We start from the raw sequence: 13,718 nt of genomic DNA, 5'->3' as shown, positions 1-13,718 counted from the left end.
CCCTGCGAATGAATCGCCAAACGAATCCATCACACAAGACAAGGCTAACACCTCTGGCGATTTTTTTTCGCTAAAACTGTACACACGAAAAATCGCAAGAGCTTCTGACGCATTTGCCTATATAATGGCACCTTCCACGGGGAGATTTGCTGGCGTTAGACGGGAATGCTCCGCGTGTGATGACACCGTAAGTTCTTAATGTACAAGCCGGTTCGAGAAACTATTGCTGCGTCCGTTTTGTGCATTTCGACGGGAACCTCGGCCGTCGGTTAAAAGCGCAACCAAGGTTGCTCACAGACCGACGAAGTGGCGTACGCTGCCCGTGTCTCTATAGTATTTCCGCTCGAATCCGCGACTTATCGGCGGCGCTAGTGATAGCAACGCGGCGTGGAGCAAGCTGCTCTAAAGCCACCAGTGGAGCGCGCGAAGCAGCTCTAAGGCCCGTATTCTAGAACGTCCCTTCACTCAACGCTCCACCTTCACTTGAGAAAGCCAATGAAAGCGTCATCTTTAGGCAAAAAAAGTCACTGCATATCAGTATAATTTGCTGCTATTCTTGAGTAGCGCAGCGTTATTTTTCTCCGAGCAGCGGCGCAGTGCGCAGCTCTTTCAAGTGAAGGGTGAAAGTCGAGTCGATGAGCGTTTGTGAATACGGGGGAATGTCTACCAGTGAAACGCGCATTCGCCGCCACGCAGCCATAAGTCCTGCTCCGGGTAGACCAATGAGAAACGCCATAAGCCCACCTGGAATGTCAGTAGTGAGGGAGGGAGGAGGTGTTTAAGAACGCCCCACTGAAATTTCAAATATTTCTCTGCCCAGTAGTTATCGGCTACAAAGCTTGATTCGCACAACTGCCCTCGGAATAACCAGCCAAGTTTTCACATTGTTCACAATTGACTAATCATGGCCGGGCATATCTAACGCCAGTGAGAGGAAGGCTGCCCGTATACACCGGATGCCCCCCCCCCCCCTTTTTTTCTTATCTATGTGAATGCGTACACCCTGCAGGGACTTCTGCGAACGTCATTGGGGCCTTCCAATATTAAATGAAGGAGTAAAGCCTGCAGAGCGACGCCATATTGTCCCAAGGGCGACTTGCATTAAACCATACTGCCCCAAGGCAAGTCGAAAGGGCGACGGCCATACTGAAAGTCTTACATCCCAAAATTTTTTGTGTATTTTCTCATACATCACGTAAGCAGTACACGTTTCATTAAAGCGTATTCCTAGTTTAAAATATAATGTCACGCCGTCAGGCGTTTACAATTATATACTGACTTATAGTGCCCTGTGGCACTTTTTCAGCATGGATAGAAAACCTTGGCCATCGAGTTGCCCATCAGTAGTAGAGGCTACTGAATTTTTTAGCACCGCACGCAGCCTGGAATTCACAATAAATTCTCAAACTCGGCTAAAACTTGCTTTTTTTTCTTTTCTCGACAAATGACGCCACAAGCTCAAAAATCACTTGTCACTGCCATTGCATCAGCTATTGGCTGATTTGCGCAAGGCGTGCTTGGCCGTTACTGAGGACGCGGCGGCTGACCGCTACTTGTCCAGGCGTGAGTGCGCAATCGCACATAAGTGCACAAGGTCACGAAGCACGCCTGACCCATTTTTTGCCCGTGCCATCTCTCCCTGCTTAACTTCCGGCGGTTTATTCGGGACGAAAGAAGAGAGAATGCAACTGCAGCGTGTGATTCCGCTTTAACTGGACGGATTCTGAAAAGTTTGCACCAGTGAATTGATTGACTGACTGATTGATTGATTGATTGATTGATTGATTGATTGATTGATTGATTGATTGATTGATTGATTGATTGATTGATTGATTGATTGATTGATTGATATGTAGGGTTTAACGTCCCAAAACCACCATATGATAATGAGAGACCCCGTAGTGGAGGGCTCCGGAAATTTCGACCACCTGGGGTTCTTCGACGTTGCAGCGGTGAATTCGCGAGGCAAGAAGCTCCTTTAGGGAATCCATTCTATGGCTACGTAAGAAGTTGCAGCGCTCCTTTAAAATACCTTCCATTCGCTGTTATTTTGCAGATCATATACGCTTGTTGACGGGAATCGATATCACATGCTATCTCACCCCAAAAAATTTGTGTCAGTTGTTCTCTGACCCGCTGTACTCTCTTCTTGTCTCTTTAGCTAGGTCACATCTATCACTCTCCTTGCAATTATTCACGGCATCATGTTGAACTTAAGCTGAATTTGCAAGCCTCCGTGCTTCTGCTCCGTCAGTAAGTATACCGGTAAGATTCGCCTGCACATTCCTCGAACTACAAAATGTCTCCGGTTAGCCTTTAGCAGCCGCGGTGACGCGACTCATCACTTGCCTGCAGAACGGCCACGCTGACGTAGCAGCGCGCGTACGCCATGTTAGGCTTGTCGATCCATCTGTTCAGGGACACGTCGAAGCACACCACGGAGTGGTAGCACTCGCGGCCGTTGAAACCGCCCAAGACGTAAATGCACGAGTTGACCACCGCTGCGCCGTGGTACGCCCTGCGGATGTTGGCGGCGAGCTTGTCGACTTCTCACGTCGAACTTATATGGACATGTAGTCACGGATATTTATCCGTATATATAGTATATTTTCATGAAGGATATATTTCGTGGCGATTCACTGAACGTGGTCAGCTCAACACGCACATAAATACACGTGGCATATCGGTTACGAGAGCAATAGTTCTATATACTCCCGGTACTAAATCAGAAAACACTTTTGCGCACGAGTTAGAGGTGTAACTTCAGCCAAGGTCAACGCCGGTGGAAGACTTTCGCCGACTACGGCGGCGCGTTCGTGAAAATGCCGCCCTTGTGTAACATTTACTGTAGCGCTGAATGCCGCGCCACATGCAGCTACACTGCTGTGGAAACAGAGGAAGGGCGTATGCTGTGCACGGGGCCAAATTTCTGAGCCCGGCCCGGGCTTGCCGACTTCGTCGACCCGCCCGAGCACGACATCAGAGAGCTGTGAGCCCGCCCGGCCCGGTCCGATGTACGAAAAACAGAAGCCCGTGCCCTGCCCACTTTGGGGGAACATTATTTCGGTTCGCTGGGGAGACAAGATGTAGTTTACTGATAATGTGTTTTTTTTGTTTTTTTTTTTGACGGATCGAAGTGTAACATGAACAAACGACACATAGCATTGACTATATACTTGTAACGATTACACATTGTCGTGTAAAAATCAGCTGTCCAATGATTGGGGCTTCAGTTAAGTATACAGTGCTCTTGCGTCACATACCCCGCCCAAATGAACCTCTGTTTGCTGCTCACACTGGTAGCCTAAATTGCCAATATCTTTTTCGCGAGTGTAGTAAACTTCGAATTTTAAATTGTTCTTCCTGAAGTGTACAGCTTCTATTGCTTCAAGTATACTTTCGCTTTACATATTCCGGGTACAATTTATGTATTTTCGAGTTCTGCTGGAGTCCTCTCCGTTGTCACGACCACGTCAAAATACGAAGAAAGGAGGTTTTCCCCACAAATACCGCGAAGAAGTTGTGCTTCCGGCAGGTGCGTGAATGATTCTTGAAAGTGGCTGATTTTCTTTTACCGTTACCGTGAGACGTTGGTCAATGTGACACACGGTGAGATATACAGCATGAAAACAGTTGCTGAGATGTAACAATAGACCCCTTTCATAATGTGTAAAGCTGTAGCTTTCCTTCAATTCGTTTTGGCCAACGAATGTCGGCTAGTGGCTTACCGCAGACAGCGTGTTCCCGCGCATTTTTCTCGTGCAATTACGCGGAAAATGTAGACTCGGTTCTCTCAATTAAACACGCATAATACACACGCCCCAGAACACACTACTAGGATCTCGTTTCCACGGGGAAGCGTGTGTGCACATTATAAAAAAAAGGCTCTATTGGCGGCCAAAATCCGCCAGGCTGTAGCGCCGACTGGGGCCATGCAGGACTGCCTTTGGGCAAAATCGAAATGGCACTAGAGCTCATGCCAAATGTAACCAAAGTAGCCATGTCATTTATTGCTATGACCAAGTGTGCAGTCAAATAGAAGATAAATGAAATTATGAACATAGTATTTACTATTGGTGACTAAATAAAATCATTTTGAATAAGCAAATCCAGAAGTTTAAAGTAGCCAAAAATAGACATGGTACCAACTGGAAGTTTTCGTCACCAAACGGGTCGAAAAGTATCCAATTTGGCGCAAAGTAGCCACCAACGGCCACCCGGACTGTGGCAATTGCCACAGTCCGGGTTGCCGTGGTTGACGGGGTAGTCACGGTATTATTACCGTGACTACCCCGTCTCCACTCTCCCCCCCCCCCCCCGCCCTCAAGCGAAAGAGTGCAGCACTTACCTGGGTGGGGTGCACTGGCAGCCCAAGAAGCGCCACTTTTCGGCGCGGCAGTCATAAGTTTGCATGTGGTTGCTGGCACCGGACGTCCAGCCACCGAACAGGAACAGGATGTCCTTGGGCAGGCGAGGCATGAGCCACAGCTTGGGGGACAGGTCGATGCCGGCTACTTCGCCCACCGCCATCGAAGGCCGGGTCAACGTCTGTGTGAAAAAAGTTCGCACTGTGCAGTTACTGCAGAAAGGGCTATGTAGAGTAGATATCTTGAATCACATGTTTCATCCGCATGGAAGGGAGTAAACACGAGAATTAGAGCGTTTTAGAGACCCAATAAGTTTGCGAGTCGCCAGTGTGCATGCCCAGAACCCAAGCTATACACTTGAGTTCTTGCGTTCACGCTTGCCGAAGACCGAATAACCAAAAACTGCAGGAGTTACTATATAAGCAACATATACAGTAACTCTTCCGAAAACTAGCTTGGGCGTCCCCAAGGCATCGTGGGTAACCGGCTAGGCAACACAGGGGTATTTTGGCACGCACGTCTTTCCACATTTTAATTTCCATTGTAATGCATAAAAATAAACATGTTTCTGTGCGGGAAAGTCAAATATATGGAACGCCGTGTGAATGCTTCTCGCCACGAAAATTAGTAAGAGCTATTGTACGTGAACGCATGGTTATTAACGACGCCTGGTTACAGGGAGGCTGCCGGTACAGCCAGAAACAGTCGAACAGTCTCGGCGTCCACAGCTCGCGCTTCGCACTAAGAGACGGTTTCCCCAGTTATTGCCTTGGTCTTTTACCACTACGATATCACTTATGCAAACTCTCTTTGGGAGGAACGGTGATGGATGTGGGCGGCGCTGACATATTTTCCTTACACTGTCAGCTAATATAAATCTAAGCGCAGGGGCATTCTATGCACGCCGTCTGGTGTGACAGCAACAGTCGGGAATCGAACCCACACCCTCGAGCATGTCTTCCCGGTATAGGAACATACGTTAAGCATCGTGCGATAAGCGTCATACGGCAGACGACGGGCATCATACGACATACGATAAGCATCATACGGTAAGTGGACTAAGACAACTAAGACAAGGACAACTAAAAGCCTCACCAGGAATCGAGCAGCACAAAAGCAGGGAACAAAACTCGATTTGATGGAAAAGTACTGAGTTAGAAGCTCAACCCAAGCTAGTTGGTACAGAGACATATTAAACATGTGCAAACGCTTGTTGGTTTCAACATGTCCTACACTAACTTTCTCATTCGCCATACCATCATTCCCTCTTTAATTTGTGCTTCTCGATCAGTTTACTCGTTACATCGCAATCAATGATCCAACATCCCTCCCGCTTGTCCAAAGAAAATGCGTCGATCAGTAACAACGCACACACTTGACGAGCACACGCAAAGTTGACTGACCTTATGGATAACGTTGAGAACTTTCAGGCTGTCTCCGTCGCACTGTACTTCTGGGCTGATGATAACCTTCTCGAAGTCTCTGCAGGAGCGCGTGTGCGAAGTTCCATCAGTCGTGCGAATTGTAGAGGCTTAAACAGAAGCGAAGCTACAGCGTTCAATGCGCACAGTGCGCGACACTATTTAATTGTATTGCTAGCTTGACGTCACGACACTTAAAGGCTACGAAAACGTTTCCCCGAGCGCCCAAGATTGCGGCAACCATGGCTAAGAAAAGTCGCGTGGTCCCTTACGCACTCGCTCAAACGGCTTGAAGGTGACAGCCTTATTAGTCGATTGTATTGACCGTCATGCCCCAAATCTTTCAGCGCCCAATGTCGTTTGACATTGCCTTCGAGATCGGAGGCATCGAAAGCTCCTCATGGTGTTTTAGAGTACCTCCATCATAGAGTTTCCTAAAAATTACCTACAGGGAACACTGGTGCAGCGATCATTCAGTGACCATGGGAATGGTAGTACGCGAATTTGCCTTCCTCACGTTTGCGGGCTTCAAGCGCACTTTCGGCTTTGTTTATTGACGTGTTTTCGTTTTGTTTCGAATAAAAGAACGTACCACCGTGATCTTAGGATGCCGATTTTAATCGACGAGTCTATAAAAACATCAAGATGGTGAAGCATAATTGCAGAACCTCTGCTGAACATCGTCTTGCGGCAAAGCGGATACATGCCGCACGCAGCCAAACGAAGTCGAAAGAACGAAGATTAGACAAATCAATGTACTACCCATGATTTCCACGCTGGCTGAAGAGCCGCGCGTTGCAGCTGCCATAAACACCAGCGCCAGAGTTCCCTCTGGTGTATTTATAGGAAACTCTGCGCTAAAGAAGAGAGTAATAAGTGCTAGAAGCACGTGACAAATGTCTGTACTATAGGCAAATCCATGACAGGTAGGCATGATTCTTTATCATGTTCCACTCGTGCTTGACGTATTCTATGAGTACTCTGCACCGGTCCATTGAGGCAATAAAGTCCTGTAACGAGGCCACTGGATTACTATTATTATTATTATTATTATTATTATTATTATTATTATTATTATTATTATTATTATTATTATTATTATAAGTGTTGCAGGGCCCCCTTGAAGTGCTATGCTCTGGAGACGCGGGGGCTTTGTCACTCACACGACAGTGAACCGTACGAAGCGAACGAGGGGCAGAAACTGGGCGAGATACATCTTCCTCGCCCCGACGTCAGCGGAGATCCACTTCAGGATGGCCCTGAAGGTGTCCTCTACCTCGCTAGGTGCATGCAGCCGGCTGTCCTCGAGTAACGCTCGCATCTCTTCCGGAGTCAGAGCCTCGAACTTCGGACTATTCTTCCACACCTGCGTCGCGTACGCATTCCCGTGACTCATTATGCTCACTGTTAAAGGGACGCTGAACAATCACTTCGTTTCGATTGACAAACTGCTGTGCGAGAAACTTAATGCCTTATGTTTCACTATCATAAGTTCGATGTTAGCGGAGAAATTCAATGCTGAATTTCCATTTTCAAGTTTCGCACTAACTGTGTATGTAGGGGCGAAGCTCCTTACGCCATGGGTCGTACGTCCCGTGTTTCTAGTAGTAGCCACCTATAGTTTAGTTCTTGTAATGTCCGCTGGATGGCGGTACTTGTATATATGATGAAGATATGATGAAAAGAGGCGAGATAGCGGTACATGGAGTGTTCACTAGATGGATGAACGGACGGACGAACAGACGGACGAAGAGATGGACAGACAGACAGACAGACAGACAGACAGACAGACAGACAGACAGACAGACAGACAGACAGACAGACAGACAGACAGACAGACAGACAGACGAACGGACATACGAACAGTCAAACACATGAACGGACGCACGGACGGACGGACGGGTGCACGTAGGAACGCACAGGCACACGGACGGACGCTTCGCCCCACTCATCATCACCTCCGTGGATATGCTGCAATTTTTTTCGAATTTTCGCGACATAAGCTAGATGAAATGAAATTTTCTGGAACATCATACGCTATGTCTATGGCACCCAAAGATGGCATTTTCATTCATTCTTTATCGATTACAAGCTACTTAGTACCCAGTAGAGAGCTTCAAAATTCGTGTCATTGCAGCGTTCAGTGGGGCAATCTCAAGGCGTCTCCACCTGCATATTTGTTCGCGCGTTTTCCCGCTTATCAAGCGTATACTATCGTCATAAATGTGGTATTTTCGGGTTTGTGAAATTGTTTCACCAATACGCGAAAAATCGCTTTGCTGTTCAGTGTTTTAAGAAACGGAGGCACCACAAGACTGCCTCTTCGCCCCACTCATAGGCCTGTGCAGAGAAGGAAGATCAGGAGAGGGGGGAGGAGGTAGGTGGGCTGTTATAAGCTTGCCTCACACCTTTATTCAGTCAGACTGGTACCGCCACTGATTAAAGAGCAGGGTTCATAGATTTTTTTACGATAATGGCGGCCGAAGGCCGCTGATGTTCTAAGAGCTATTTACTTCCCTCGTTAACCCGCGGAACGCCGGGAACACGAGGTTACAGCTGTTGTGATAAGCGATTTTCATTCCTGCATGCCTAGCGAAGTTTGTTTTCCTTCAGGCCTACAAAAGCAAACAAGTAGAAGCCCAAGATTTATGCAACACAATGACAGCAAAGAATTGCGGCCGTATGAAGTAGGGATAGTATTCTGGACAATGTCAAAGTCCGCCAGTATACGACCAGCTCTGATTGGTCCAGACGGCTGCTGAGGCTTCTCTGGTGGTCCTGAAATCTCCTCATTAGGAAAACGTAACTCTGGTGCAATGTGACAACGTCAAGAATAGCGCCTCAGCATAATGTGGTGTGTGTGAAGGGCGGATGTAGGGTTGTTTCGGTATCACTTCCAACCAATCTGTTTTGCTGGCAGCCGTTTCACGCTCACATCTACTCTCGGTTACAGGAGAGCAAACCTTTTTTTTTTTCTGCAGAACAAGCTGCCTTAGGCTTGAGATGATGCGATTATTGTGCGAATAAGGGCACTGAATGAACTATTGTCATCCTTGTCTTGACCATTGTCAAAGTTATAGGCAATACCAGCGCACAAACTCACGGCACGAAGAAAAGAGACACAAACAAACGCTGTGATGTGTGTCTTTTTTTCGTGCCGTGAGTTTGTGCGCTGGTACTGCCCATAACGTATCACCAACTAGCCCAACTATCAGTCCTGCTTCATTATCAAAGCTTTTGTTTGAGCTCCCAAGTTTTACGGACAGTCTTCGTAGGAGCACATGCCTTCATTTTATGAGTTCTCGTAGACTACCGCCAAGTTCCTGTACCTGATCGAAGTTGCGAAGCAGGTACCGAAGCGCTTCGCTGGCTAGGCTGTCGTATCCGTGGGTGACGGCCATGCGGTAGGTGTCTATGCAGCTCTCAGGTTCGAGGTTCTGCTTCAGGGTCCTCAGGCAGTGATCTCGAATCGGTAATATCTGCGTAGCGAAAACAGAAATGAAAAAGAAGACGACATGCGAACACTTTGATTTTCTGTTCTTATTAAAACCGCGAAACACCGCGAAGTCGCAAAATCTCGCGCAAAAAGAAAAAAAATGACCTAATCTCACGCAATACAGCTGTAATAACCATATCTGAGACATTATGTTCTGAAACCACGATACCGTTATGAGAGACGCCGGGGTAGAAGGTTGCGGAAATTTCGACCATCCGGTGTCATTGAATGTGCAACAACATCGCACACTGTATGCACGCGACTCTACCATTCCGCCTCAGTCGAAACGCCACCGTCGCGGCCGCTACCCGACTCGCAACCTTCGGCTTCGCAGCTGAGCACCATAACTACTGTTCCACCAAGGCGGACGACACAACAGTTCAAACTGTATACAAGTCTTAAAGACGCAGAAATTGTTTCCGTAAATAGGGAAGTTCGTAAGATCAAGAAAAGGGTTCTTTGTCTCCTCGGTATGTAAAAACTGTAACACTGCGTCAACCGAAAGCTGCGAAAACACCGCGAAGGCGGCGCAAGTGTGGCCCTGACAGGGAGCTTCTCATGACGTCCGGACAGATGGCGCCACCATGTCAGGGTGATGCAGGCCAGACAGACGGTTGCGAGAAGCAAAGACAGGTGAATGATATGCCGAGACGAAGAAACTGTGTTCGATGGAACTATTGTAGGAGGAGTTGTAGCAGCCGTGCGTTACCGGCACACATCAGCGAACTCATATTATGTCTGACCAATAATTCGTGCATAAGATAGCGTTGGCGCTTGTTAACGGCAACTCCCCGTTCGGCACGCCACGTTTCCGACTTGAAAGAAGATTCAATTGAGACAAGAAACTAAAAACTCAAAAGTAACCTTGTCTGGCCTCATCATCAAATTCACCCGCTAGTCACTGTTTCGTAAAATAAAATATGTCAACCTGGTATTGAAGGGTTCATCTTGCACCACTCACTTGCGCTTCAACGCGAATCGACTAGAACTTAATGCCCTTATATAAAGCTGGTAACCGCACAAAGACGAAGGCACATATCTCTTTGCGTGTTCGCTTTTGTTACCCTTGTATTAAAAGTGAAGCTCCTCAGGCCCTCCCGATGTCGGACCATGGTCGTTCAGGCTCGACGTCGTCCCTGTAGTTGAAGCGTATGCGTGCGAAACATCTGGCGGTAATACCGTGACCAGAGCGTACACGTATGCTACGTGTACTATACGCGCTATATGCGCTACGTATACACTCCATTGACGGTATTGCTCCCAGATGTTTCGCACGCGTTCGCTTCGACTACAGGGACGAACGACCACGGTCTGTCATCGTGAAGGCCTGAGGAGCTTCGCTTCAAGGGCAACAAATATGTCATTGATCCTTATCTGCACGCTTATCGTTTATAATTTCGTCAATGGAGCCTCGCTTCATCATCATCATTCACTACGAGGATCTGCACCAATTTTCAATGTGCTTACCAGCTTCAATATGTCACTTTACCAACTAGCAGACCCAACTTCAAGGTGGAAGTATAAGTTGCCAGACGAACCCAATATTTGATTCATTCCTGCCAAAGACAGCGTCCGTATGAACCCCCCCCCCTCTTCGCCTCCATCGTCCACAAACCAGATCATTCATCGTTTCAAGCTACCCTGCAAAAGACTGTCTAAACTATATTGTCAGGAATCGGGATGCATTTCCTGAGAACGCTCGGCGGCGGAGAACTGGATGGAAACATTCCTCGTTGGCTACAGGGGTTCCTTTAGACAATGAATAGTTCATGACGTAACAGTATGCATTAACCACTTCTCTCCGAAAAACCCTTCAGCATTGAGAGTGTTGTAAACGAACGAATCCAATCTGAGCAGCATTCGACCGACCTTGAGCTTCACGGCGAGTTCGAGCACTTTGGCGACGTTGTGCGTGCCGACGCACTCGCACAGCGGTATCTGGTAGGCGAAGTCGACCAGCAGCTCGATCATGTCACCCTCAAGGTCTCTGATCACCGCTTGTACTGGCCGGGTCCAGACGCCCCGCTTCTGCTCGGCAGTCATGGTTTCCCTGGCAACGTCGAAGAGCTTGTAGCAGCCGGAAAATCTGCGGGCAGAAGGAGAGGAGGCTCATTCACACTTGCGACTAATGCGCAATTCACAATGCGACCGTTTGCAACTAGGTATACCGAAACGGCGACCGATGTTTGCACGTGCGATTTATAATCGTCGCCACACAGAATCCACATCGGCTAGCAGTCATATGTAGCTCGCATCGGGAACCCAAGCTAATGTTTGAGCGCGACGCTTGCGCGGCCGAGCTATCCGTCACTGGGATAGACGCTGCCGGTAGTGGCGCTTTGTTGCGCCGGATTCGGCAGCCACGGCGGCAAGGATTCCTGCGCTTATGCGCGCATCATATTTGGGCACCATGATGCGCATCAAATTTGGGCATCGTGACTTGGGCATCATATCATGCGCATCATGATGCGGTCACTCGGGAAACTTTTTCTATCGGGGACTTACCGGTTTACGAACTAATGTCGTTGAAATGTATGTACACGTCACATTATTTCTGTTTTTATTTTCTAGATGACCGTATTTGATTGTGTGGTTTTTGATGGAATTCTCTCTGTAAATTTTGTACTCCCTAATTGAACCGCAACATGCCTTCTCTGTAACAGATCCTTAACTAACCATATAAGCTACGGATCCAGATGTTTTCGCAGAAAATGTCTAGTGAATAATTTCATTGGAAATTAAACATTCTTCTAATAGGTAGGGGGGGGGGGGCGCTGTGGTGAGCCATCACCCCCCACCCGGGCCCCCTGAAGGGTAACCCTGCTCATGCCAGTGATCGTACCGGTGAGCACAAAAATACTGCCTCATGGGCCGCAGGCTATTAGCCTCTAGTCTAGACCCTTTTCTCAGCGCAAAAGTAGGCGCAACAACACAGAATGACCCCCACTGCACTTGTCCTCGCTTTTCTGTCAACATTCACGTGGAGCAGTTTTAGGTACGGAATACCAACTGGCACGATAACACTCGTTGCTTCAGTATAGCTCGAGAAACGTTTCGTGAGAACGCGCAGGGACGTCAAGCAAGATAGGAAGGAAGAACTGTATTGGGTGAGCGAGTTAGGGCCTTTCACGAAATCTGGACCACGTGCATGGCCATCACATTGCGTGTGTGTGTCCAGACCGTGCAGGGCCAGGGCACTACTGCCACCCCCCCCCCTCACTGGTCCACACAGCGGAGCTGTGCGTCCGGATCCTTCAACGAAAGGAGGGCCTCCCATTCCTCCCGTGTTTTGATAGCGGGTTGCCACTGCAGGAAGGATTGATTGATTGATATATGGGGTTTAACGTCCCAAAACCACTATATGATTATGAGAGACGCCGTAATGGAGGGCTCCGGAAATTTCGACCACCTGGGGTTCTTTAACGTGCACCCAAATCTGAGCACACGGGCCTACAACATTTCCGCCTCCATCGGAAATGCTGCCGCCGCAGCCGGGATTTGAACCCGCGACCAGCGGGTCAGCAGCCGAGTACCTTAGCCACTAGACCACCGCGGCGGGGCAAGCAGGAAGGATCGGCAGAGCAGCCAAACAGAATGTGGTCAAAGGTGGCGGGCAACGCTATACGGAGAGCACACTGGGGAGAAATGGGGTGTGAAGTGAGATAGCAATCGAGGGGTGGAAAGAGTTCTCGTCCGGAGTCACCTACAGATGATTCGTTGGGAGTACCAAGGCGGGGGTCGGAAGCGCCAACGAAGCCAACTAGTTCACGCACCAGAGTGCCAACCATCAAATGGCCATTCCGAGACGCAAATGTCCGACCTATACTGAGTGCTGACTATAGACAAGCGTACACAGGAGAGATAAGTGTTGTAACGAACGGGACTTACTTGTAACACATCACAAATCGATGCGCCCAGACCTCATCGCCGTCGATGCCACTGAACACGACGTCGCAGTCCAGGAGCGCTTTCCTCTGTTCCCGCAATCCCGGCATGGCCCTGGCCATTGCGCTCGGCGCAAACTCCCGCAACCGACTTTCGTCGTTGAAGAGCTGCGCCGCTTCGAACCACGTGGTGAGCATGTCGTCCTCCACATTGCCCGTGGGACCCGTGCGATCCTTCGCCGCTGCTTCGACGACAGCAGTCATCTCGACGTGTGTCCACGAGGTGACCGTCAGCAGGCGGAGCCAGGCGGGGTCACGGGCAGGCGTCGTCCGGTCTGCGCTGACGCATGCACCGGCGCACCAAGAGACAACCACACGCAGGTCCGACCGAGAGCTGTGACCACGCCGATGATGATTCCCGGAATGTGATGAAGTTATAGAGGAGGCTATGGATGATGAATGCCACATCTCACCGCGCGAGATCGGCCGCGAACCGTGACTTGCTGGTTCGTGTGGCCCGCGCTGCGCTTTTGACAGATTTTCGCGCGCA

At 48.9% G+C, this 13,718-nt stretch overlaps 1 protein-coding gene across 1 annotated transcript in view; it reads right to left on the bottom strand.

The window, feature by feature from the left end:
* Window positions 1-13,507, bottom strand: part of LOC119168269 (kelch-like protein 10) — a 56,960-nt gene extending 43,453 nt beyond the window's left edge. Inside the window, exons 1-6 of the mRNA XM_075867200.1 lie at window positions 13,173-13,507; window positions 11,154-11,370; window positions 9,118-9,267; window positions 6,952-7,154; window positions 5,771-5,849; window positions 4,349-4,548 (exon numbers count right to left, since the gene is read on the bottom strand). Of these exons, the coding sequence (XP_075723315.1) occupies window positions 4,349-4,548; window positions 5,771-5,849; window positions 6,952-7,154; window positions 9,118-9,267; window positions 11,154-11,370; window positions 13,173-13,432 (1,109 nt within the window). The 5' untranslated portion in view covers window positions 13,433-13,507. The remainder of the gene's footprint in view (window positions 1-4,348; window positions 4,549-5,770; window positions 5,850-6,951; window positions 7,155-9,117; window positions 9,268-11,153; window positions 11,371-13,172) is intronic.
* Between the last annotated feature and the right edge of the window lie 211 nt (window positions 13,508-13,718).

This window comes from Rhipicephalus microplus, chromosome 6, assembly GCF_043290135.1.
Source record: "Rhipicephalus microplus isolate Deutch F79 chromosome 6, USDA_Rmic, whole genome shotgun sequence".
Lineage (NCBI taxonomy): Eukaryota > Metazoa > Arthropoda > Arachnida > Ixodida > Ixodidae > Rhipicephalus > Rhipicephalus microplus.
The sequence above is the reverse complement of the archived record's forward strand: the minus strand, read 5'-3'. Positions and strand labels throughout refer to the sequence as shown.